This window comes from Sciurus carolinensis, chromosome 6 (assembly GCF_902686445.1).
Source record: "Sciurus carolinensis chromosome 6, mSciCar1.2, whole genome shotgun sequence".
In the NCBI taxonomy this organism is placed as follows: domain Eukaryota; kingdom Metazoa; phylum Chordata; class Mammalia; order Rodentia; family Sciuridae; genus Sciurus; species Sciurus carolinensis.
In genome coordinates this window covers 65,046,259-65,070,870 of record NC_062218.1, presented here as the reverse complement: position 1 = coordinate 65,070,870, position 24,612 = coordinate 65,046,259, and the positions used below count along the sequence as shown (strand labels likewise).

The 24,612-nt window shown below is 36.7% G+C and overlaps 1 protein-coding gene across 2 annotated transcripts in view; it reads right to left on the bottom strand.

The window, feature by feature from the left end:
• The window catches only part of Jmy (junction mediating and regulatory protein, p53 cofactor), a 101,303-nt gene that overhangs the window by 5,777 nt on the left and 70,914 nt on the right, over positions 1–24,612 (bottom strand). The window contains exons 7-10 of one of the 2 annotated variants that reach the window (XM_047555293.1): positions 22,929–23,015; positions 4,681–4,776; positions 2,869–3,472; positions 1,843–2,153 (exon numbers count right to left, since the gene is read on the bottom strand). In XM_047555293.1, coding sequence (XP_047411249.1) covers positions 1,846–2,153; positions 2,869–3,472; positions 4,681–4,776; positions 22,929–23,015 — 1,095 coding nt within the window. In that variant the 3' untranslated portion in view covers positions 1,843–1,845. Of the gene's footprint in view, positions 1–1,842; positions 2,154–2,868; positions 3,473–4,680; positions 4,777–22,928; positions 23,016–24,612 lie in introns of those variants that run through there. The other variant, XM_047555294.1, reaches the window with a different exon arrangement.

The following is a 24,612-nucleotide window of genomic DNA, read 5'->3' as shown; positions in this document are numbered from 1 at the left end:
GTTTTTTCCAAAGTGGCACATACCAGGTACCATACCTTCAGGCTAAATGAACAGGCAGAAGCTATAAATAACACTTCAGCCCACCGCTATACATAATGCTCTTACAATATCTATGTATCAGGTAGGATCTGGTGAGGTGGGAGAAGACAAATGAGGATGTGCCAGCCTGAGGAGGTGTGCCAGGACTCGCTACCACAGGCCAGCTGTAAAAAATAAAAACTAAATATACACATCTGTGAAGATCAAGTTGTGGCATTAACCAATCAGCATCCAGATGGTAGTTTCAGGTTCAGGTTTACGTAGCAACCTGAGAAGCTACAAGCAGGAGACGATTCAATAGGTAGCAAGAAATGTGAGGTGGGAGATAATCTGCAAATAACTGGAAAGATTCCAGTACACCTGAGTCTCTGGACATTAACACACCAAGTAGACATAGATACATGTGCATTCGTCTACAAGGCAAAATGTACACATATACACGCAAAAATGGTTTGAAATTATCTTGGGATCGAAAAGTGGTAAGTTGTACAATCCTACAAAGTGGTTGTAATTAGGAAAAAAAGCAGCGCAATGGTAATATTGAACATTAGTTGAATCACATCAAGAGGATGTGATTTTTGTCACCCTTTTAAGTTTGGTGCATAAGTGGATAGGAACAGCATGGAAAGATACTAGATGAATATTTTCCAGACAGACCCAAGCCCAAAAAGAACAAATGAAATTGTTTTTAGCATTTTTCATTATGTAATCAATATTTAAAAATTGATGTTTTTTAATTTTTGTTCTAAGTCTTCAAAATCCAGATGTATACTATGCTGAGAGGCACAGTGCTATAATCCCAGCTACCCGCAGGATCACAAGTCCAAGGCCAGTCTGGGTAACTTTGGGAGACCCTGTCTCACGAACAGAAAAATAAAAGGAGCTGGGATTGTTGATCTAATAGTAGAATGCTTGTCTATCATGCTCAAGCCCATGGATTCAATCTCCAGTACTGAAAATTAAAAATAAAAGATTCATTGTGCTAACAAATAATTATCCTTTACCTACTCTTCCAGAACTAAAGTATTCCCTGTCTGGGTGAATGCTGTGAACCCCAGAGACATAATTCCATCAAGAGAATATAATAATGACTGTAACATGTTTCCATACTGTGTATATTTTGCACAAATTAGAAATTTCAGTTGTAGTAATTACCAGTTCTATATATTATTTAGTTTATAGCAAATGTTATCTTTATTAATTTGATACATTTAATAATTCCTGTCTCATTACAAATTAGTGATGTACAAGTTATTAAAAGGTAGTAGACTACAAATATATCTCAAGATAACGCCACATTTTAACCCAAAACTATGTGGAGGGGACTCAAGACATGTTGTGTGTGTGTGTGTGTGTGTGTGTGTGTGTGTGTAGTAGCTGCAAATTAGTCTAGACAATTCAGTAAATGTGATAAGCCTGAGTAGTTTTAAAGGTTTAGAAAGCTAAATAATCAGGCAATGAAATAATTTTTCTAGACTGATATTAGGAAACTATGCAGGCAGCAAGAAGACATCAAAACTCAAGATACAATGGAAATACTTCAGCTGGAAAAAGCCTCCTTTGTTCAAGGCAGAAGTAATACTGTCCCTTTACTTGGGATATAGCTGTTCACAGAAAGTTTTAGTGAGCAAGATATAAAAAACATAGTATATACACAGCAATAATCCTTAAAAGTGCTTTTCTGTTACCTTGGTTTCTAGAAATTTACATACTTATGATACATGCTATAAGCGTCAATCTCTCTAAGGAATACCAGACCGCATCTGTATTACTGAATGCTATTAAAGACAATAGGCCATTTACTTGTCAGTTCTCCCAGTCTGTGCAAGGCAAAGCCTCCTCTTCGTCCTCTGACTCAGGGGATGCCTCTTTAATTCTTCGTAGAGCTTCATGGATGCTCCGTGTTAGAGGGTCTGTATCGGGCAGAAGTGTGAAGGATTCTCTCAAAACTTCCTTCTGTACCTTCTTCAATTTTACCCCTTTCCTTATTTGTGCCAAGATATTATTACTATCATCTTCATCAGGAAAAGGAGGCAGAGTTCGCTGTTCAACCTTTTTCAGGTGAAAACTACCACGCTTCAAGGATGCTAGCACCTCGTCCATGGGTGAGCTCACTTTGGAAATGAAACAGAACAACTATAGTAAGAAATATTTCACAGAAAGGCCTCTCAGATTAAAATGTAATATGCAAATGGCTTTACATAATGTTTGCCCCATGGAAACTTTCCTTATTATTTTTAGAAATAATTTTATTGAGGCATATTGGACATGTGATAAATCATACATACTATTCCCTACTTCTTTGCTTCTTATACAAAGAATATACTGAGGACCTCAATACCAAAATGTGATGAAATATTACATGATTTTGCCAATGTCCTCCTGCCCTTTCTTCATGTGAATACTGTTTTGTTCTGTTTGTTATTGTGGTGCTGGGGACCAAACACAAGGCCTGTACATGCTAGGTAAATGCTCTACCACTGAGTTATATTCCTAGCCCATGAGTAGTTTATCTCATCTCCTAGGTTGAAAATCAGATTTTCTCTAGCACAGAAAGAGCCACCAACCAAACAGGTCATGTCATTTCAGAAGACATACTTTTAAAACATTACCCAATAGCTCAAGAAGGTACACATTTATGTGTATCAGTACATATTTGTTGCTGTGGGTAAGGATTCTCTTCTGTGGCCTTGAAAATCTGTTTACTATGAAATAATGTTCAAGATTATTTGAAACTTTTAAACTATGCAAAGTAGAATAAAATGTAAAGTTCTTTCATTATTCCTCACTTTGTACAACAGATGGTCATGAAAATGGCTTTTAAGTTACCTCTCCTCCTCTGCAAACCTTCAGCAGTCTTTCTGAGCTTCTTCCGGGCACTAACCAGCTGGCTGCTATCGAAAAGGTGTGCTGAGGGGGCACTGGCAGACTTCGGGATCCTCTTCTCATTCCCCTCCTTTCTAGGCAGACCTTTCTCCAGTGTCTCTGAGTTGGCAGTGTTGTCCTTTGCAACAGGCAGAGGTGGGGGAGGTGGAGGTGGAGGAGGGGGAGGTGGGAGAGGAGGGGGTGTGGGAGGGAGAGGTGGTGGGAGTGGATCTGTGGTAACAGAACATGGTTCGAGGTCATTGGTACTGAAAAGTGGGAGAGATGCAGTGGGAGGCAGTTTCGAGGTAACACCACTGAGAGGTAATGAAGTGGCTTCAAGTTGTGCTAATGAATTATCTTCAAGTTGTGCAAGGCGCTGGGGTTCTGTTGTCTGTGATGACCCAAGTTGGCCTCTTCCTTCTCCCACCTCTTCAGTTTTCTCTACCTGCAACACTCCTGGTAGAGAGTCACATGGATCCTCATGAGGCACAGGACTTGTTGCACTTTTTCTTCTTGTGTGAGCCAGTCGTAATCTGGTTGATTTAAGTATGACTTGCCCAGGGTACCTCTAAAATAACAAAGTTATTATAACTGGTTGTATTACATTAAAATAATTCATAAACAAATGCCTATTTATGTCCTTCAACTGAAGATATTTTTGGCCCTTCTGTGACTTTTTGGGCAAAAACCCCAGAATACTAGAATAACAATGCATACCTCTCAAACCATTATCACCAGCTTGTCTTACCTACTTAAGGAGCCAACCGTCCAAAATTATTGTATGATTTTTTAAAAATATTTAATGAATTACTAATTTAATGGAAAAAACTGAGTGTTTAAAATGAATATTATGTAGCATAATAAAAACTCTCTGATAACAATTACATTTTATGATAGAATGAAGGAGGAAATAAAATCTTTTTCATTACTGATATATAGGAGTCTCATTTTAAATCTTTTATGCATGAAAACCTAGCATTAATATCACATGTTAAGACAATATTTAATGCAAGTCTTATCCTCTTATAAAGGATGACCTTACTACACCTAATTTTTTCACTGTAAAACTTAAAAAGAACTTAATCAAAAGTTCACTTCACCTATAAGGTAGATCCTTCAGTAGGGAGCAACTGAAGTAAGGCTTCAGAGTACTTTAAAGTTTAGATGCTATAATATCTGTTCAGAGTCATGGCTTAGCCTGGCAAGTAACCTGCTCAAGAAATTCTCATATATAATGGTCAACGTTCAAATTTTGCAATAGTCATCTCCATACATTACCATCAGAGGTTGATATATGTGGAATTAATAGCAAGTTGATACTTGAGTCAGTTAGTCAGTTGTAAATTGGTTATTTTTATACAACCAAGAGGAATCCAGGTTTCCCAGAGGCCCTGATCATTCCTCTTAAACCATTCTTTATGTACCAAAGATCACAAGAATATCTATTCTGGAAATAACCAGAAGAAAGGGGGCCATGACATCAAAGCAGCTGGTGGGAAGGGAGGGGGGAAGAGAACTGCCATAGTTATACTGTGAACAGAAATCGTACAACAGATGTGGGGGCTGGGGTTGTGGTTCAGTGGTAGAGCGCTTGCCTATCATGTGTGAGGCATTGAGTTTGATTCCCAGCACCACATATAAATGAATGAATAAAATAAAGGTCCATCAACATCTAAAAAATTTTTTTTAAAAAAAGAAAGAAATCCTATAATAGATGTGTGTATAGCTTTGTTTGAAAAGCAATGAAAAACAATAAATTGGTCATACTTTCATTACCTGTTTAAATGTTCGAAGTCTATCCAGCGTTCTCTGTCTCTCCTGACTAACCCAGGCACTTTTTTTTTCTTCTTCATCATGCACTCTTTCTCTCTTCTGGTAAAAAAAAAAAAAAAAAAAAAAAAAAAAAGAATAAAATTACATAATTCCATTATGTTGTGTCCTATTCATTTTTACCATTAATAGAGAAAATACACACACACACACACACACACACACACACAGTTTTCCCAATAGGTAAAATATATGACTTAAGAGAAGGGACTCATTTAATAAAATGTTCTATGTCATGGAGCGCTGTTTCTAGTAAAAGTAATTGTTTCAAAATTCATACTGATATGATAAAGTAAAATGAAATCTCTGAACTATTTTTATCTTGGGAATTTGGACTGAATTTTGTAAAAAGTATTCTACTACATTCTGCTAATTCAAATATAATTGACTTTATTTTCAGAGACACAGATTTACTTAGGAAAGCAGATATACATTCAAGGGAGAATGAAGGCTAGCTCCAGAGTGTACACCCTTCAGGCATTACAGCAATAAACACAAATTCAAGGGAGTATATGAGCTGTCTCCAGAGGAGAAACAGTCTAAGACTTGCTATATTTATTTTTACCTCCCATGTTCCTGGATGGGCAGACTTAATATTGTCAAATGGCCATACTACCAAAAGCCCTATACAGATTCCATGCAATTCCCATCAAAATTCCAATTCCAAAATTCTTCATAGAAATAGAAAAAGCAGTCATGAAATTCATCTGGAAAAAAATAAGAGGCCCAGAATAGCCAAAGCAATCCTTAGCAAGAAAAGCTAAGCAGGAAGCATCACTATCCCAGACTTTTAATTATTACAGAGCTAGATTAACAAAAAAATCTCTGTTGTAGTACATGGTACTGGCACTGTAACAGACAAAACCAATGGGACAGAATAGAAGATAAAGACAAAGACAAACTGACAAAAATACAGTTACTTCATACTAGAAAAAGGAGCCACAGCCTATCACTTTAAAGATAAACCCACCAACCAGTTGGTTGGTCCTTTAGATATTTTATGGTATTTCAATGTATATAACCAGCAGTTATTAAAAAAAAAAAAAAAAAAGCTTCATGTTAACCATCAATTGCTTAATATCATACCTTAATATCATACCTTAATATCAATACCTTAATATACCTTATAGATGATACTTATTCATGCAAAAATTTTAAATTTTTTTCACATTGCTCAATCATATAAAACCTGAACAATATAATCTCATTTGAAGGAATATATTTTGGTTAAGCAAATGTGATGACTGTTTTCCTGCTTAGATATTTTCACATAGAAAATAAACTTTATGCTTCTAAAACTGTTCTTTTCAAATTCAAACCTTCACTATTCTTTTATTCCATCATCTCACTTCTTCATTCCTACCAGATAATAATAAGATCTTTATTTTATTTATTTTTATGTGGTGCTGAGGATCGAACCCAGTGCCTCACACATGGCAGGCAAGTGCTCCACCAATGAGCCACAACCCCAGTCTTCCTACTTTCTTTTGATTCCTTAAATGTGAAAGGAAATAATAAGGGTAACTATGAATGGAGGAAACTGAAGGAGATGTAATAGGCTAATTATTTTGAATAAAGTGTTATGTAACATAATTCTTACATAATAAAATGTAATTTGATATTATTTATTTAAATATAAGGATACATAAAACTTAAATAAGGTCTGAAATAAATCAGCATGTACCCAAAGAAAGAGAGGTATAAGATAAATAGACAAAAAACAAAATCAAAACAAAACAAAAACCCACATCAATAAAAATAGGAAATGTTTTCAGGGTGATGACTTATCATTCTTCAGGTCATTTCGGTGGCTACCATTATAAATTGAATGCTCAGAGAGTATGGACAGGGAATCTTCTGGTTAAGGGTAGTAAAGGCAGTCTTGGGACTTCCTTGAAATCAAAGGGTGGGGGGATAGTGGTAATTTGAGAAGAAAATGCTGGCTTCAAATAAAACAAGGTGTTATTATATTATATTAACCTTGAGCTACATATTATGATATATACCGGCCACATACAAAAAATTCTGACAATATCAATATTGACAGTCATCTTCAGACCTCTGATATAGAACAAAATTCTTTAAAAAATAAATCAGCCCAGAAAAGCCATCAACTTTCATCTGTAATAAAACTGGGGAACATGGGCAGTTCATAGAAGATGAGAATGTTCCTCCAAATATCTGAATCCTTATTAAAGAACAAATTGTATGATGGATGTAGCTGAAGGAGGAGGAAAAAGATAAAATATTATCTTCATGTTCAATGAGCCCTCCCTGATGAAGGAAACAGCAGGCTGTGAGATAGGGTAAAGGAAGGAACAATTTCCAAATATCAACAAAGATATCCTGTGATGTAAGGGCTTTCCATAAATCCCACAGGGAGACTCTCAGAGGCCTCGTAAATGACAAAGGGGGAGTAGAGGTAGCCTTCTGAGCAGGGGACAGCCTGGACTCTGATTCTCTGCCAGTTCGGAGATGAGAGTAAGAAAGGAAATGACATGGGGATGCAAGGATGGATTTATAAGTTCACACTAGATGTGGGAAGGTAGCAGTTATTCTATTAAAATGAAAACTACAATGAAAACAATGTGTCTGAAAACACACTCTGCTTGAAGGCATCACACAAAATAAAATGGAAAAAGAACAAAAAGATGAAACCTAATTAGACAGAAGATAGCATGAGAATATGATGTGAACATCATTGGTATTATTTAGATAGAGAAAAATCAAGTGTCTTATGGGGTGGAAAGGGCCTCAGACTGCTTCATTACAATATTCAAAGCTACGATATAGTGCGGCAGTGTTTCCAAATATTGTTGGGGGAGGAAATCACCACATGATCCAGTAAAAGCTTTCTTAAAGGAAATGAACAGGCAATCCCAATACATGCAAGAACTTGGTAGACCGTTTCCAAAACAGCACCTTAGATGAAATCTAACAACTCCAAGATGAACAAAGATAAACTTAGACATAAAAAGCTGGTAAGAACCAACTAAGCACTGAACTTGGATACAAAACTGCATCTAAAACAACTGAGAATCATGAGTATATAACAAAGAACTTAAAAGTTATCTAATATTTTTACATTGTGAAGGGCATATTGAGTGGTGGAGAAAAGGAATTGGGAGAAAGTATGAGGCAAATGATTTCTTAGTCTTTCACAGTATGTGTCTAATGTTGAAACAATTTTTAAAATTTTATCATAACAATCTTTCTCTGAATCTTGTCAAGAAATCTATGTAAATCCTAATAATTCTTTCAGAAGTTCTCTTGTTAAAAGTAGTACCACTTCTGAAGTCGATTGTTTTATTTATGACATTTTTCTGTATATTTCAATCTTTTATAAAGATCATGTATCTCGCTGGGGAGATAGCTTAGTCGGTAGAGTGCTTGCCTTGTAAGCACAAGGCCCTGGGTTCGATCCCCAGCACCAAAAAAAAAAAAAAAAAAAAAAAAAAAAAAACCAAGTTCCTTAAAGATCATGTATCTCTTCTTTATATACAATGAGAATTTTTAAAAGTACAAGAATGTTTGAGAAACTGCTTTGCAAACTACTAATTACAACTGCTTATAATTAAAGGTTTTCATATTGATATTTTGTTTTTAGGAAACTGACAACAATGATTGGTCATGGTGCATACTGGAGCAGAGGAAGCTGAAGAAAACAACACAAAAAGAAGTCATGTAAGCAGAAATAAAGCTACTGATCAGTTTCCATGACCTACAGCTTATGTGCTTTCATAAAGTAAAAGCCACAAGTTATGAGAGTAGTTACATAAAACAAGAATGTAATTTTGGGGGGCTGTGGATATAGCTCAGTTGGTAGAGTGCTTGCCTTGCAAACACAAGGCCCTGGGTTCAAACCCAGTACCCGCCCCCCCCAAAAAAAGTAATTTTTTAAAGGAAAAAAATACTTCTTGAACACAATTTTCTTCTTGTTCCTAATTTGAGTTAATAGTTACAGCAGCAACAACAACAAATAGGGTTGGGGATATAGCTCAGTGGAAGAGTACGTGCCTAGTTAAGTATGAGCCCTGGGTTTGACCCTCAGAGTCATTCAATCAATCAACAAATAAACAAATTAGCAGTAATAAGCAACTAAACTTTATGTTCCTATTTCATTTTTTTTAAACAATCTACATCAAATATTAAAATAAACTTTAGTCTTACATATTTAATTTGCAAAGATTTCTAGGAGATAGTGTTGAAACACTAAGGTTAACATCTACATTTTTAAAACTCTACCACCCAAGAGAGTCTAATAAAGGTGGTTTAAACTAATTTTGAAGCCCAACATGGTGGGCGCACACCTGTAGTCTTAGTTCTTGAGAGGCTGAGGATTCCAAGTTTGAGGTCAGCCTGGGAAACTTAGTGAGACCCTGTCTCAAAATAAAAAGAGTTGGGGATATAGCTTAGTTGTAGAATGCTTGCCTAGTAAGCACCAGGCCCTAAGTTCACGCACAGAACAAAAATCTAGATGTGAAAGCAATGATCTACAATTTCAAGCAATGAAATAGAAGATGCCATCAAAAGCCTACCAACCAAGAAAAGCCCAGGACCAGATGGATTCTTAGCCAAGTTCTCCAAGACCTTCAAAAAAGAATACATACCAGTACTCCTCAAATTATTCCATGAAACAGAAAAGGAGGGAGTCCTTCCAAACTCATTCTATGAGGTTAGTACCATCTGTATACCAAAACCAGACAAAGACACATCAAGGAAAGAAAACTTCAGACCAATATCTTTGAGGAACGTAGATACAAAAATTCTCAATAAAATTCTGGCAAATCACATACAAAAACATATTAGAAAGACAGTGCGCCATGATCAAGTGGGGTTTATCCCTGGAATGCAAGGTTGGTTCAACATATGGAAATCAATAAATGTAATACACCACATCAACAGACTTAAAGACAAGAATCATATGATTATCTCAATAGACAGAGAGAAAGCATCTGACAAAATTCAGGACCTCTTCATGTTCAAAACACTAGAAAAACTAGGGATAGTAGGAACATACCTCAACATTGTAAAGGCTATCTATGCTAAGTACATGGCCAACATCATTCTAAATGGAGAAAAACTGAAAGCATTCCCCCTAAAAACTGGAATAAGACAGTGATGCCTTCTTTCACCACTTTTATTCAACACTGTTCTTGAAACCCTAGCCAGAGCAATCAGACAGATGAAATAAATTAAAGGGAAAAGGAGATAGGAAAAGAATGCAAGCTATTTATTGATGACATGATTCTATATTTAGAAGACCCAAAATATTCCACCAGAAAACTTCTAGAACTCATAAATGAATTCAGGATATAAAATTGATACCCATACATATGTATGGGTACTGTACATATGTGATGAATCCACTGCAAGAGAAATTAAGAAAATCACTCCATTCACAATAGCCTCAAAAAAAAAAAAAAAAACAACACAAACTTGGACAACAATCTAACAAGAGGTGAAAGACCTGTACAATGAAAACTATGTTAACACTAAAGAAAGAAATTGAAGAAGACCTTAGAAGATGGAAAAACCTCCTATGCTCTTGGATAGGCAGAATTAATACTGTCAAAATGGCCATACTACCAAAAGTGTTATACAGACTTAATGCCATTCCTATTAAAATCCCAATGACATTCTTCGTACAAACAGAAAAATCAATCATGAAATTCATTTAGAAAAATAAGAGAACAAGAATAGCCAAGGCAATCCTTAGCAAGAACAATGAAGCAGAAGGCATCACACTGCCAGACCTCTGACTATACTACAGAGCAACAGTAACATAAACAGCATGGTACTGGCACCAAAATAGACATATAGACCAATGTTACAAAATAGAAGACACAGAGACAAACCCACATAAATATGGTTATCTCATATTACACAAAGGCAACAAAAACATACATTGGACAAAAGACAGTCTATTCAACAAATGGTGCTGGGAAAACTGGAAATCCATATGTAACAAAAATGAAATTAAACCTTTATCAATAAATAAAATGGATTCAAACTAAAATGCTTCTTCTCAGCAATGGAATCAATAATTTAAAAAGAGAGTCTACAGAATGGGAAAAAATATTTACCACACATGCCTCAGATAAAGAACTAATCTCCAAGATATATAAAGAACTCAAAAAACTTAAACACTAAAAAAACAAAACAAACCCAAATAAACCAATCAATAAACGGGTAAGGAACTGGACAGACACATCACAGAAGAAACACAATTGATCAACAAACATGAAGAACTGTTCATCATCTCTTGCAATTAGAGAAATGTAAATCAAAACTGCTATAAGATTTCATCTCACTCCAGTCAGAATGGCAATTATCAAGAATACAAGCAATAAGAGAGATCCAAGATGGTGGACTAGAGGGAGGCTGCATTCCTTGTTGCTCCAGTTTCAAGCAGAGGGTATCTGTTTCTTGGGGTGGCAGTTTTTGCTGTTTATCTATCCCCTGGCTGTTTACCCCATTTGTCTACTGTGATCACTTGATGCCTTTTTGAGTGCAGACTGCTCACTGTCAGGCGCCTATCATCCGCCATTTGCCTGCCTCTTACCTGTCCATGGCCTGCCTTTCACCTACCCATCACCCACCACCCAAGGTTCACCTCCTGATCATCCAACCGCCGTCAGCAAACTGACCACAGACTGCCAGTGGAGCGCCAGCTGCCTGCTGTTCCCTGGAAGTTCACTGTCACAGTACCTGCAGGTTTGGTTACACGTGGCTGCCGCCATTTTGAGACAACAGCCAGGCCCTGTAGGACCCCTGGCCAGACTGACTGAGCCCTGTCTCCAGGATCCCTCAGCCCTACCAATTACTCCCTGCCTCCAGGGCTCTCACATAGACTGACTGCTCCCTGCCACCATGACACCCAGATCAACTGCACCCTATCACGAGGACCCCCAGACTGACTGCACCCTGCCGCCAGGATACCACAACCAGACCGACCCCCCACACCGCCTCCAGGACCTTGAGACAACCACGCCCACATCCCAAGCTACAGCTCCCCATTTGTCAACACATTTGGAAGCCAGAGCAGCCATCTTGGATAATACTGGAAGCCATAGCTCCCGATCTTCAGGTGGGGCAAATCACATCCTGAGACGCCTGCTGGAGACTGGAAGATCATTGTCAGGTACCTCTCATGCATCAGGCTACTGAAGACTGGGAGGTTTGGATACTATATGACTGTTATGGTGTAGATTTTCTTTTTTCTCCGTATTGAACAATTTTAAGTTTTTATTTCTTTATTTTTCTTGCTCTCTTTTCCTTTTGTTTACCTGTTCCCTCAGAGTCTTTTTCTCCCTTTTTGCATGCTAACAACCAATTTCTTTTGATTACACTCTCACTTTCGATTAACTAGAACTTCTATATATTTTCTTATCCCATTAACAGCTACATCCTGCACCCTTCCACATCCTCTTTGTTCTCCAGTAGAAACTGAGACCTTGCAAATCTGTTTGTTATACTGAAGATAATAATTGTACTCATTCTGTTTATTATGACAATATTGTTAATGTCCTCATAGGGCTATTTGGTCTAGGATTGCATAGTGTCTGAACTGGACACTGCTAATATTGACCTCCCCCTTAAAGAAAAGATTTTGGAAACCTACAGGGACACTATAAGCCTGTAGGGGGAAACTGCAATACCCCAGATCTCCACTGCTAGAGGGGAAGATACATGAACAACATGAAAAAAAAAGGGAAGAAAATGATCCAAACAAATCTGGATTCCATATGAATAGAATCCACTGACAGTATGATAGAAGAAATGTCAGAAAAGAACTTGAGATTATACATGATTAAGATGATTCGTGAAGCAAAGGAAAGGATGAGATAAGAAAGCAAATGCAGGCAATGAATGATAATACCAATAAGCAGTTGAAAGAGCGACCACAGGAAGCAAAAGATCATTTCAACAAAGAGATAGAGATTCTAAAACAAAACAAAAATAACAACAGCAAAAAAAAAAAAAAAAAAAAAAAAAAAAAAAAAAAAAAAAAAAAAAAAAACGGAAATCCTTGAAATGAAGGAAACAATAAACCGAATAAAAAACTCAATGGAAAGCATCACCAACAGATTAGACCACTTAGAAGACAATGAAGACAAAATATTTAATCTTGAAAATAAAGTTGCCCAAACAGAGAAGATGGTAAGAAATCATGAGCAGACTCTCCAAGTACTATGAGACATCATGAAAAGACCAAATTTAAGAATTATTGGGATTCAGGAAGGCACAGAGATACAAACCAAAGGAATGAATAACCTATTCAATGAAATGATATCAGAAAATTTCCCAAGCCTGAAGAATGAAATGGAAAATCAAATACAAGAGGCTTACAGAACACCAAATGCATAAATCACAACAGATCCACACCAAGGCACACTATAATGAAAATGCCTAACATTCAAAATAAAGACAGGATTTTGAAGGCTTCAAGAGAAAAGCATCAGATTACATATAGGGGGAAACCAATACAGATATCAGCAGATTTCTCAGGCCAGACTCTAAAAGCTAGAAGGGCATGGAACAACATATTTCAAGCTCTGAAAGAACATGGTTACCAACCAAGAATCCTATACCCAGCAAAACTAACCTTCAGATTTGAAGATGAAATAAAATCCTTCCATGACAAACTAAATTTAAAAGAATTTACAAATAGAAAGCCTGCGCTACAGAATACTTTAACCTAGACTTAACAAAATATTCCATGAGGAGGAAATGAAAAACAACAATGTAGGTCAGCAAAGGGAGGAACTACCTTAGAGAAAAACCATTCATAGGAAAAACCAAGACAAGTTAAAAAGAAAAATAAGCCCAAATGACTGGGAATACAAATCCTATCTCAATAATAACCCTGAACGTTGATGGCCTAAAATCATCAATCAAAAGACAGACTGGCAGAATAGATTAAAAAGAAAGACCCAACAATATCCTGCCTTCAAGAGACTTACCTCATAGAAAAAGACATCCACAGACTAAAGGTGAAAGGATGGGAAAAAACCTACCACAAACAGGGACTTAGTAAAAGTGGGGGTTTCCATCCTTATTTCAGATGAAGTGGACTTTCAGCCAAAGTTAGTCAGAAGGGATAAAGGAGGACATTTCATACTGCTTAAAGGAACCATAAATCAGGAAGACATAATGATAGTAAATATTTATGCCCCAAACAATGGTGCATCCCTGTACATCAAACAAATCCTCCTCAATTCCCAGAATCAAATAGACCACAACACGATAATTCTGGTTGACTGTTTAACACACTGCTGTCACCACTGGATAGATCTTCCAAACAAAAACTAGACAAAGAAACCATACAACTCAATAACACAATCAATAACCTAGACTTAATAGACATATAGAATATTCCATCCATCAAGAGCAATTTCACTTTCTTCTCAGCAGCACATGGAACCTTCTCGAAAACAGACCATATGTTAAGCCACAAAGCAGCCCTTAGGAAATACAAAAAAATAGAGATACTGCCTTGTGTTCTATCAGATCATAATGGAATGAAATTAGAAATCAATGACAAAATAAAAAACAGAAATTACTCCAACACCTGGAGACTAAATAATATGCTACTGAATGAAACATGGGTAACAGAAAACATCAGGGAGGAGATAAAAAATTCTTAGAGGTAAATAAGTACGATAATACAACATATCAAAATCTCTGGGACACTATGAAATTAGTACTAAGAGGAAAATTCACTGCATGGAGCGCATTCAAGAAAGGAATAAAAAGTCAACAACTAAATGACCTAACATTACAGCTCAGAGCCCTAGAAAAAGAAGAGTTGAATAAAGCAAAAGTAGTAGAAGACAGGAAATAATTAAAATCAGAGCTGAAATCAATGAAACTGAAACAAAAGAAACAATTTAAAAAATTGACAAAACAAAAACTTGGTTCTTTGAAAAAGTAAACAAAATAGACAAACCCTTAGCCACACTAACAAAGAGGAGAGAGAAAACTCAAATTACTAAAATTTGTGATGAAAAAGGAAATATCATGACAGACACCACTGAGATACATAACATAATGAAGAACTACTTTGAAAATCTGTATTCCAACAAAACAGAAAATACTGAACACATTGACAAATTTCTAGAGACATATGCTCCTCCCAAACTGAAGCAGGAGGACATACACAATTTAAACAGATCAATATCAAGCAGTGAAATAGAAGAAGGCATTAAAAACCTACCATCCAAGAAAAGCCCAGGACCAGATGGATTCTCAGCCAAGTTCTATAGGACCTTCAAAGAAGAACTCATTCCAATATTTCTCAAAGCATTCCAGGAAATAGAAAAGAGGGAACCCTACTAAACTCATTCTATGAAGCTAATATCACCCTCATACCCAAACCAGACAAAGACACATCAAGGAAAGAAAATTTTAGACCAATATCCTTGATGAACATAGATGCAAAGATCCTTAACAAAATACTGCCAAACCGTATCCAAAAACATATTAAGAAAATTGTGTATCTCAATCAAGTGGGGTTCATCCCTGAAATGCAAGGATGGTTTAATATCTGTAAATCAATAAACATACTCCATCGTGTCAATTCTTAAAGATAAGAATCATATGGTTATTTCAATTGATGCAGAGAAAGTGTTTGACAAAATACAACACCCCTTTCATGCTCAAAAACACTAGAAAAAATAGGGATAGTAGGAACATACCTCAACATTGTAAAAGCTATTTATGCTAAATCCCAGCCAACATCATTCTTAATCGAGAAAAATTGAAAGCATTCCCTTTAAAAACAGGAACAAGGCAGGGATGGCCTCGTTCACCACTTCTATTCAACATCATACTCGAAATACTAGCCAGAGGAATTAGACAGAATAAAGAAATTAAAGGGATACGAATAGGAAGAGGAACTTAAGTTGTCACTATTCACTGATGACATAATTCTCTATTTAGAGGATCCAAAAAACTCCTCCAGAAAACATCTAGACCTTATCAGTTAATTCAGCAAAATAGCAGGATATAAAATCAACACACATAAATCTAAAGCATTTTTATACATAAGTGATGAAACAACTCCATTTGCAATGGCCTCAAAAAAAAAAAACAAAAACAAAAAACAAAACAAAACAAAACAAAAACCTGGGACTCAATCTAACCAAAGAGGTAAAAGATCTCCACAATGAAAACTACAAAACACTGAAGAAAGAAACTGAGGAAGAACTTAGAAGATAGAAAGATTTCCCATGTTCTTGGATAGGCAGAATTAATATTATCAAAATGGCCATACTTCCAAAGGTGCTATACAGATTTAACGCAATTTCAATTAAAATCTCTATGACACTTCTCATAGAAACAGAAAAAGCAATCATGAAATTCATCTGGAAGAACAAAAGACCCAGAATAGCCAAAGCAATCCTGGGCAGGAAGAGTGATACAGGAGGTATCACTATACCAGACTTAAACTCTACTATAGGGCAATAGTAACAAAAACGGCATGGTACTGGCACCAAAACGGGTAGATCAATGGTATAGGATAGAAGACACGGAGACATACCCACATAAGTACAGTAACCTCATACTAGACAAGGGTGCCAAAAACTTATAATGGAGAAAAGACAGCCTCTTCAACAAATGTGTTGGGAAAACTGGAAATCCATATGCAGCAAAATGAAACTAAACCCCTATCTCTCACCCTGTACAAAACTCAACTCAAAATGGATCAAGGATCTAGGAATTAGACCTAAGACCCTTCACCAAACAGAAAAAAAGTAGGCCCACATCTCCATCACATTGGCTTCACCTTAACGAGACCCCCATAGCACAATAAAAGCAAGAATTAATAAATGGGATAGATTCAAACTAAAAAGTTTTTTCTCAGCACAGGAAACAATCAACAATGTTAAGAGAGAGCCTACAGAGTGGGAGAAAATCTTTTCCACACACACTTCAGACAGAGAGCAGTCATCTCCAAAGTTTATAAAGAACTTAAAAAACTTTACACCCAAAATACAAAGAACCCAATCAATAAATGGGCTAAGGAAATGGGCAGACACTTCACAGAAGAAGATATACAGGTGATCAACAAATATATGAAAAAGTGCTCATCATTCCTGGTAATTAGAGAAATGCAAATTAAAACCACCCTAAGATTTCATCTAACTCCAATTAGAATGGCCATTATCAAGAACACAAGCAATAAGTGTTGGTATGGATGTGGGGAAAAAGGCACACACTCATACATTGTTAGTGGAGTTGCAAATTGGTACAGCCACTCTGGAAAGCAGTATGGTGATTCCTCAGAAAGTTTGGAATGAACCCACCATTTGACCCAGCTATCCCACTCCTCAGTTTACACCCAAAGGACTTAAAATCAGCATACTACAGTGATGCAGCCACATCAGTGCTCACAGCAGCTCAATTCACAACAGCTAAGTTGTGGAACCAACCTAGATATCCTTCAATTGACATATGGATAAAGAAACTGTGGTATATATACACAATGGAATATTACTCAACCATAAAGAAGAATAAAATTATGGCATTTGCTGATAAATGGATGAAATTGGAGAATATCATGCTAAGTGAGATAAGCCAAGCCCAAAAAACAAAAGGACGAATGTTTTCTCTGATAAATGCATGACAATATATAATGATGTGGGGTGGCGGGGGGAAAGAGAAGAATGAAGGAACTTTGGATGGTGTAGAGGAAAAAGGGGGGGAGAGGATGTGGATGGAAAAACAGAAGAATGAAACAGACATTACCCTAAATACATGTATGATTACATGAATGGTGTCAATATACATTGTGTACAACCTTGAAATGAAAAGTTGTACCCCATTTGTGTACAATGAATCAATGTGTCTGTAGAAATAAAAAATATTTTCATAAAAAAAAAAGAATACAAGCAATACATATTGGCAAGGATGTGGGAGAAAAGGTACACTCATACATTGTTGGTGGGAGTGCAGATTGGTGCAACCACTTTGGAAAACAGTATGGAGATTCCTCAGAAAAACCTGGAATGAAACCACCATTTGACCCAGCCATCCCACTCATCGGTTTATACCCAAAGGATTTTAAATCAACATACTACAGTGATGCAGCCACATTGATGTTTACAGCAGCTCAACTCACAATACCGAAACTATGGAACCAACCTAGATGCCCTTCAACAGATGAATGGATAAAGAAAATGTGGTATATATGTACAATGGAATATCAGCCTTAAAGAAGAAATAAATTACAGCATTTGCAGGTAAATGGATGGAACTGGAGAATATAATGCTACATGAAATAAACCAATCCCCCCAAAAATCAAAGGCTGAATGTTTTCTCCAATAAGCTGATTCTGATCCATAGTGGGGGTTGGGTAGCAAAGAATGAAGGAACTTTGGAATGTACAGAGGGGAGTAAGGGGAGTGGGGGGGGGGTTTGAGATGGGAAGGACAGTGGATTGATACAGACATTATTACCCTATATGTAAGTATGAAAAAAATTTTTAAATAAAAAAGTGAATCACAGACCTAAAAATACAATGCAAAACCAAAAAAAGTACAAGATTATAGAAGAGAAAATGACCTACACTTTGGTGATGACTTTTTAGATGACTTACCAAGTATGGAAGCTAGAACTACTAATCTGGACTCTGCTAAAATAAAAATAAAAATAATAATTAATCCCTGCTCTGGGAAGGACACTGTCTAAAAGAGTGAGAATACAAGCCACTGACAGGGAGAAAAATATTTGTATTGGACACACTGAATAAAGGACTATTATTCAAATGTACAAAGAATTCTTAAAACTCAAGAATAAAAAAGTAGAAACCCAATTAACAACTGAGCAAAACATCCAAACAAACACCTTACACTAAAGAAGATATGCAAACTCAAATTACTAAAATTCGGAATGAACAAGGAAACATCACAACAGACACGAGTGAAATACAAAACATAATTAGAAGCTATTTCGAAAATCTATACTCCAACAAAACAGAAAACCTTGAAGACATCAACAAATTTCTAGAGACATATGAACTACCTAAACTGAACGAGGAGGACATACACAACTTAAATAAACCAATTTCAAGCAATGAAATAGAAGAGGTCATCAAAAGCCTACCAACAAAGAAAAGTCCAGGACCAGATGGGTTCTCAGCCGAGTTCTACAAAACCTTTAAAGAAGAGCTCATTCCAATACTCCTCAAACTATTCCATGAAATAGAAGAGGAGGGAACCCTCCCAAACTCGTTCTATGAACGAGTATATCACCCTGATACCTAAACCAGACAGAGACACATCAAGGAAAGAAAATTTCAGACCAATATCCTTAATGAACATCGATGCAAAAATTCTCAACAAAATTTTAGCAAATCGCATACAAATATATATTAAAAAGATAGTGCACCACGATCAAGTGGGTTTTATCCCAGGGATGCAAGGTTGGTTCAACATTCGGAAATCAATAAATGTCATTCACCATATCAACAGACTTAAAGTTAAGAATCACATGATTATTTCAATAGATGCAGAAAAAGCATTTGATAAAATACAGCATCCCTTCATGCTCAAAACACTAGAAAAAATTGGGGTAATGGGAACATTCCTAAACATTATAAAGGCCATCTACGCTAAGCCCATGGCTAATATCATTCTAAATGGTGAAAAACTGAAAGCGTTCCCCCTAAAAACTGGAACAAGGCAGGGATGCCCTCTTTCACCGCTTCTATTCAACATCGTCCTTGAGACTCTAGCCAGAGCAATCAGACAAACCAAAGAAATTAAAGGGATACGAATAGGAAAAGAAGAACTCAAACTATCCCTGTTCGCTGATGACATGATTATATATTTAGAGGAACCTGGAAATTCCACCAGAAAACTTTTAGAACTCATAAGTGAATTCAGTAAAGTAGCAGGTTACAAGATCAATGCTCATAAATCCAATGCATTTTTATACATAAGTGATGAATCTTCAGAAAGAGAAATTAGGAAAACTACCCCATTCACAATAGCATCGAAAAAAATAAAATACTTAGGAATCAATCTCACAAAAGAGGTGAAAGACCTCTACAATTAGAACTACAGAACACTAAAGAAAGAAATTAAAGAAAACCTTAGAAGATGGAAAGATCTCCCATGTTCCTGGATAGGCAGAATTAATATTGTCAAAATGGCTATACTACCTAAAGTGCTATACAGATTCAATGCAATTCCAATTAAAATCCCAATGATGTACCTTGCAGAAATAGAGCAAGCAATTATGAAATTCATCTGGAAGAATAAAAAACCTAGAATAGCTAAAGCAATCCTCAGTAGCAAGAGCGAAGCAGGGGGTATTGCAATACCAGATCTTCAACTCTACTACAAAGCAATAGTAACAAAAACGGCATGGTATTGGTACCAAAATAGACAGGTAGATCAATGGTACAGAATAGAGGACATGGACACAAACCCAAATATATACAATTTTCTCATACTAGACAAAGGTTCCAACAATATGCAATGGAGAAAAGATAGCCTCTTCAACAAATGGTGCTGGGAAAACTGGAAAACTATATGCAATAGAATGAAATTAAACCCCTATCTCTCACCCTACACAAAACTCAACTCAAAATGGATTAAGGACCTCGGAATCAGACCAGAGACCCTGCATCTTATAGAAGAAAAAGTAGGTCCAAATCTTCAACTTGTTGGCTTAGGATCAGATTTCCTTAACAGGACTCCCATAGCACAAGAAATAAAAGCAAGAATCAACAACTGGGATAGATTCAAACTAAAAAGCTTTCTCTCAGCAAAGGAAACTATCAGAAATGTGAAGAGAGAGCCTACAGAGTGGGAGAATATCTTTGCCAACCATACCTCAGATAGAGCGCTAATTTCCAGAATCTATAAAGAACTCAAAAAACTCTACACGAAGAATACAAATAATCCAATCAACAAATGGGCTAAGGAAATGAACAGACACTTCACAGAAGAAGATGTACAAGTAATCACCAGATATATGAAAAAATGTTCAACATCCCTAGTAATAAGGGAAATGCAAATCAAAACTACCCTAAGATTTCATCTCACCCCAATTAGAATGGCGATTATCAAGAATACAAGCAACAATAGGTGTTGGCGAGGATGTGGTGAAAAAGGAACACTCATACATTGCTGGTGGGGTTGCAAATTAGTGCAGCCACTCTGGAAAGCAGTGTGGAGATTCCTCAGAAAGCTTGGAATGGAAACACCATTTGACCCAGCTATCCCACTCCTTGGCCTATACCCAAAGGACTTAAAATCAGCATACTACAGAGATACAGCCACATCAATGTTCATTGCTGCTCAATTCACCATAGCCAGATTGTGGAACCAACCTAGATGCCCTTCAGTTGATGAATGGATAAAGAAACTGTGGCATATTTATACAATGGAATATTACTCCGCAATGAAGAATGATAAAATTATGGCATTTGTAGGCAAATGGTCGAAATTGGAGAATATCATGCTAAGTGAGATAAGCCAATCTCAAAAAACTAAAGGACGAATGATCTCGCTGATAAGCGGATGAGGACATATAATGGGGGGTGGGACGGGCTAGCATTAGGTTTAGGGTTAGGTTTAGAGTTAGGCTAAGGAGAGCAGTAAGAATGAAGGAAAGAAGGACTGTGTAGAGGGAAAAGTGGGGTGGGAGGGGTGGGAGGGGTGGGAGGGGTGGGGGGAGGGGAAAAATATAATAAACATCATTACCCTATGTAAACGTAAAAAAAAATAAAAATAAAAAAAAAGAAGATATGCAATATGGAAAAAATGAAAAAGGAGTATCTGCAGATAGCAAATGGGCATATGAAAAGATGTTCAACATCAAGGGTATTAGAGAACTGTAAACCACTACACACCTATTAGAATTCAAAACCCTGACAACAGCAGAATCTTGAAAGAGAATGGAACAACCTGAGCTCTCATTTACTGATGAGGGGAATGCTAACAGCTACAGTCACTTTAGAGGATGGTTTGGTACTTTCTCACATAATTATATACACTCTTACATACTACCCAGAAATCGAACTCCTTGTTATTTACCCAAACGAGCTGAATCTTATGTACACCAAATGCTTACATGGTTAGGCAGAGTAGTGCATGCCTATAATCCCAGTGACTTGGGAGGCTCAGGCAGAAGGATCACAAGTTGCAGTCAGCCTTACCAATTTAACAAGAGCCTCAGCAACTTAGAGAGAGACCCTATTTCTCAAAATACCAAGCAACTTCTGGGTTCAATCCCCAGTCCCACCCCAATAAATAAATTTAAAAAATCAAATCAAATCAAATCAAAACCTCTGCATGGACATTTATTCATAACTGCTAAAGTTTGGAACCAACCAAGATGTCTCTCAGTAAATGAGTGCATAAGCAAACTCTGGTATATTCATAAAATGGAGTAGTATTCAACACTAAAAATAAATGAGTCATCCAGCCACAAAGACACAGAGAAAGCTTAAATCCATATTACTAAGTAAAAGAAGCCAATCTGAATAGGCTGCATGTATTATTCTAGCTACACAAGATGGGAAAAGAAAAACTATGGAGACGGTAAAAAGATCAGTGATTACAGGGGTCGGTGAAGAGGGAAGGAGAGAAATAGGTAGAACAAAGGGATTTTCCTGGCAGTGAAACTATTTTGTATGATATTGTAAGAACAGATTCATGTAACTATCAATTTATAGTCAGTAAACCACACAACAACAAGAAAAAACAGTAACGTAAACAATGGTCTTTGGGCAATAATGAACTATCAATGTTGTTTTGAGAATTGTTGACAAATGTACAGCTGTGGTGGCAAGGGAGGTTCAAGTATGCCCCCAAAATGCTAATTTAGCAAAGCATGCTTGTTGACCCAGCTACTCTGGAAGCTTGAAGACCACAAGTGCCAGGCCTGCCAAAGCAACTTAGTGAGACCCTGTCTCAAAATAAGTTAAAAAGGTTTGTGGATATAATTCAATGGCTGAATGCTTGCCTAGCATGTGTGAGGCCCTGGATTCAATGCCTGGTTTGCAAAAACAAACAAACAAAAATCCCAGAACAACCAAAAAAAATGCATGCATATTTATATTCATAAATATATGAATTAATGCTAACATCTAGTTACATGATTCTCTATAGATTTTATCCACCTTGATACACATAAAAATAAACCTTTGTTCCAAGTTCCAAGAGTCCAAACTTACTAATTGTACCATGTGATGGGTTCTATATTCCTCTTCACTCTGAAAGCGCTGTTGGAATTTTTCATTGTGTTTTGCAATACAAATTTCCTATAAATACATAAAATGTCTTTTAATACAAGTGAAAACTTGGAAAGATCACACCAAAGTTTATTTGATAAACTTTAATCTTAATACATATCTACATAGCAAAGCACCAACCAAACCATCTATTATTTCTCATCTGGACTGTTGAAAAATGAGCTAAATAATAAGGACCTTACAAAAGACTCTTCTATTAAACTATTAACTTTTCTAGACACCATGTTGTCATTTTTAAGAGAAGGGATGGAGCAAAGTGGGAAGGAGATATCCTTTGATCTCAAAGGTTTCTTTCAGTTATGAAATCTATGACCAGAAGATTCTAAGTCTCATTATATTCTTTAAAACAGGTCTGGGCAAAAAAGACATACAACTGTTGGCATAAGTCTATTCTTGAGCTTTCTCTGACAAATTAAGGACCATGATTTTGTCCAGACTAGTCTAAAAATCTTTTTTTTTTTTTTTTTAAATCATATATTTGATTCAGATTCTGGTTTACTTTTCACATGTGCAGTGCTGGTGACTGAACCCAATGTCTTGCACATGGCAGGGAAGCATACTACCATTGAGTTTAACTCCCAGCCCTGATTCAGACTTTGAAGGCCACCAGAAGAATACAGTTTTGTGTGTCCTGGTCACCAAGGTGACTCCTCTTCATTATTTCCCTGTATGCCAGTCAGCTCCCACAACTGCCCCTGCTCTCTACTCTAAACCTCTGCTGCTATCCCTTACAGATCATTGTGATCTAACTCTTGCACCCGACTCTCCCCCAAAACACTCTCAACATAAGACCCCAACAGCCTCTAATACTAAATATGACATCTTCTTCATTTGTTGTTCCCTCTGGCCCCTCTCTAGGGCACCTGATCCTGCTGACCACCCTGCTTTGAGGAATTACCTTCACTTCTGCAACCTCACACTCTCCTGCTGCTTCTCATTCAGACTTCTCTTCCTCTGTGACCCTTTTCTTGTACACACATTCTCAAATATTCCTCAGGCTTCCTTCCTTAGAGCCTCTTCTTATACTACATTCAGCCTTCCTTGCTCAATTTTTCATAACCCATGCCCTTTACAATGTCTTCTCACCCCAGGCAAAAATATTTTGCTGAGTTTTGCTTTTGGAATTATAAAAATATTAAGTACATTCAAGTTTGTTTTTTTTTTAAACTACAAATCTCCCCTGTTCTACCATCTTCCCTTTGCATCTTCCCAACAGCTCCCCACCTCTATCACTACTAAAAATCACCTACTCAATACCTTCTTGTGGAACCCAGAGGCCCAGTGGTTTCATGGTCATCTCCACCTGAAACCTAGCTCATTACCTGAAAAGCATGTGTGCTCTTCCCTTGTTACTCTATCGTGATAGGTGGCACCTCTATCCACCTGAATGCCCAATCAGAAGATTGAGAGATAACAGAATAGTTCCTCCATTCTCCTTCATTATAAACCACTAAATCCTACTGTTTTTCAATTTGTGTAGTTAGAATTGGACGTATCTCAGATTTTCCATTCCTTACCTCAGTTCATACTCTTAACATCCCAACCTCACTGAAGTGAGGATAATGACAATTTCCAACCAGAACCTTTTAGTTCTCCCTTAACTTAT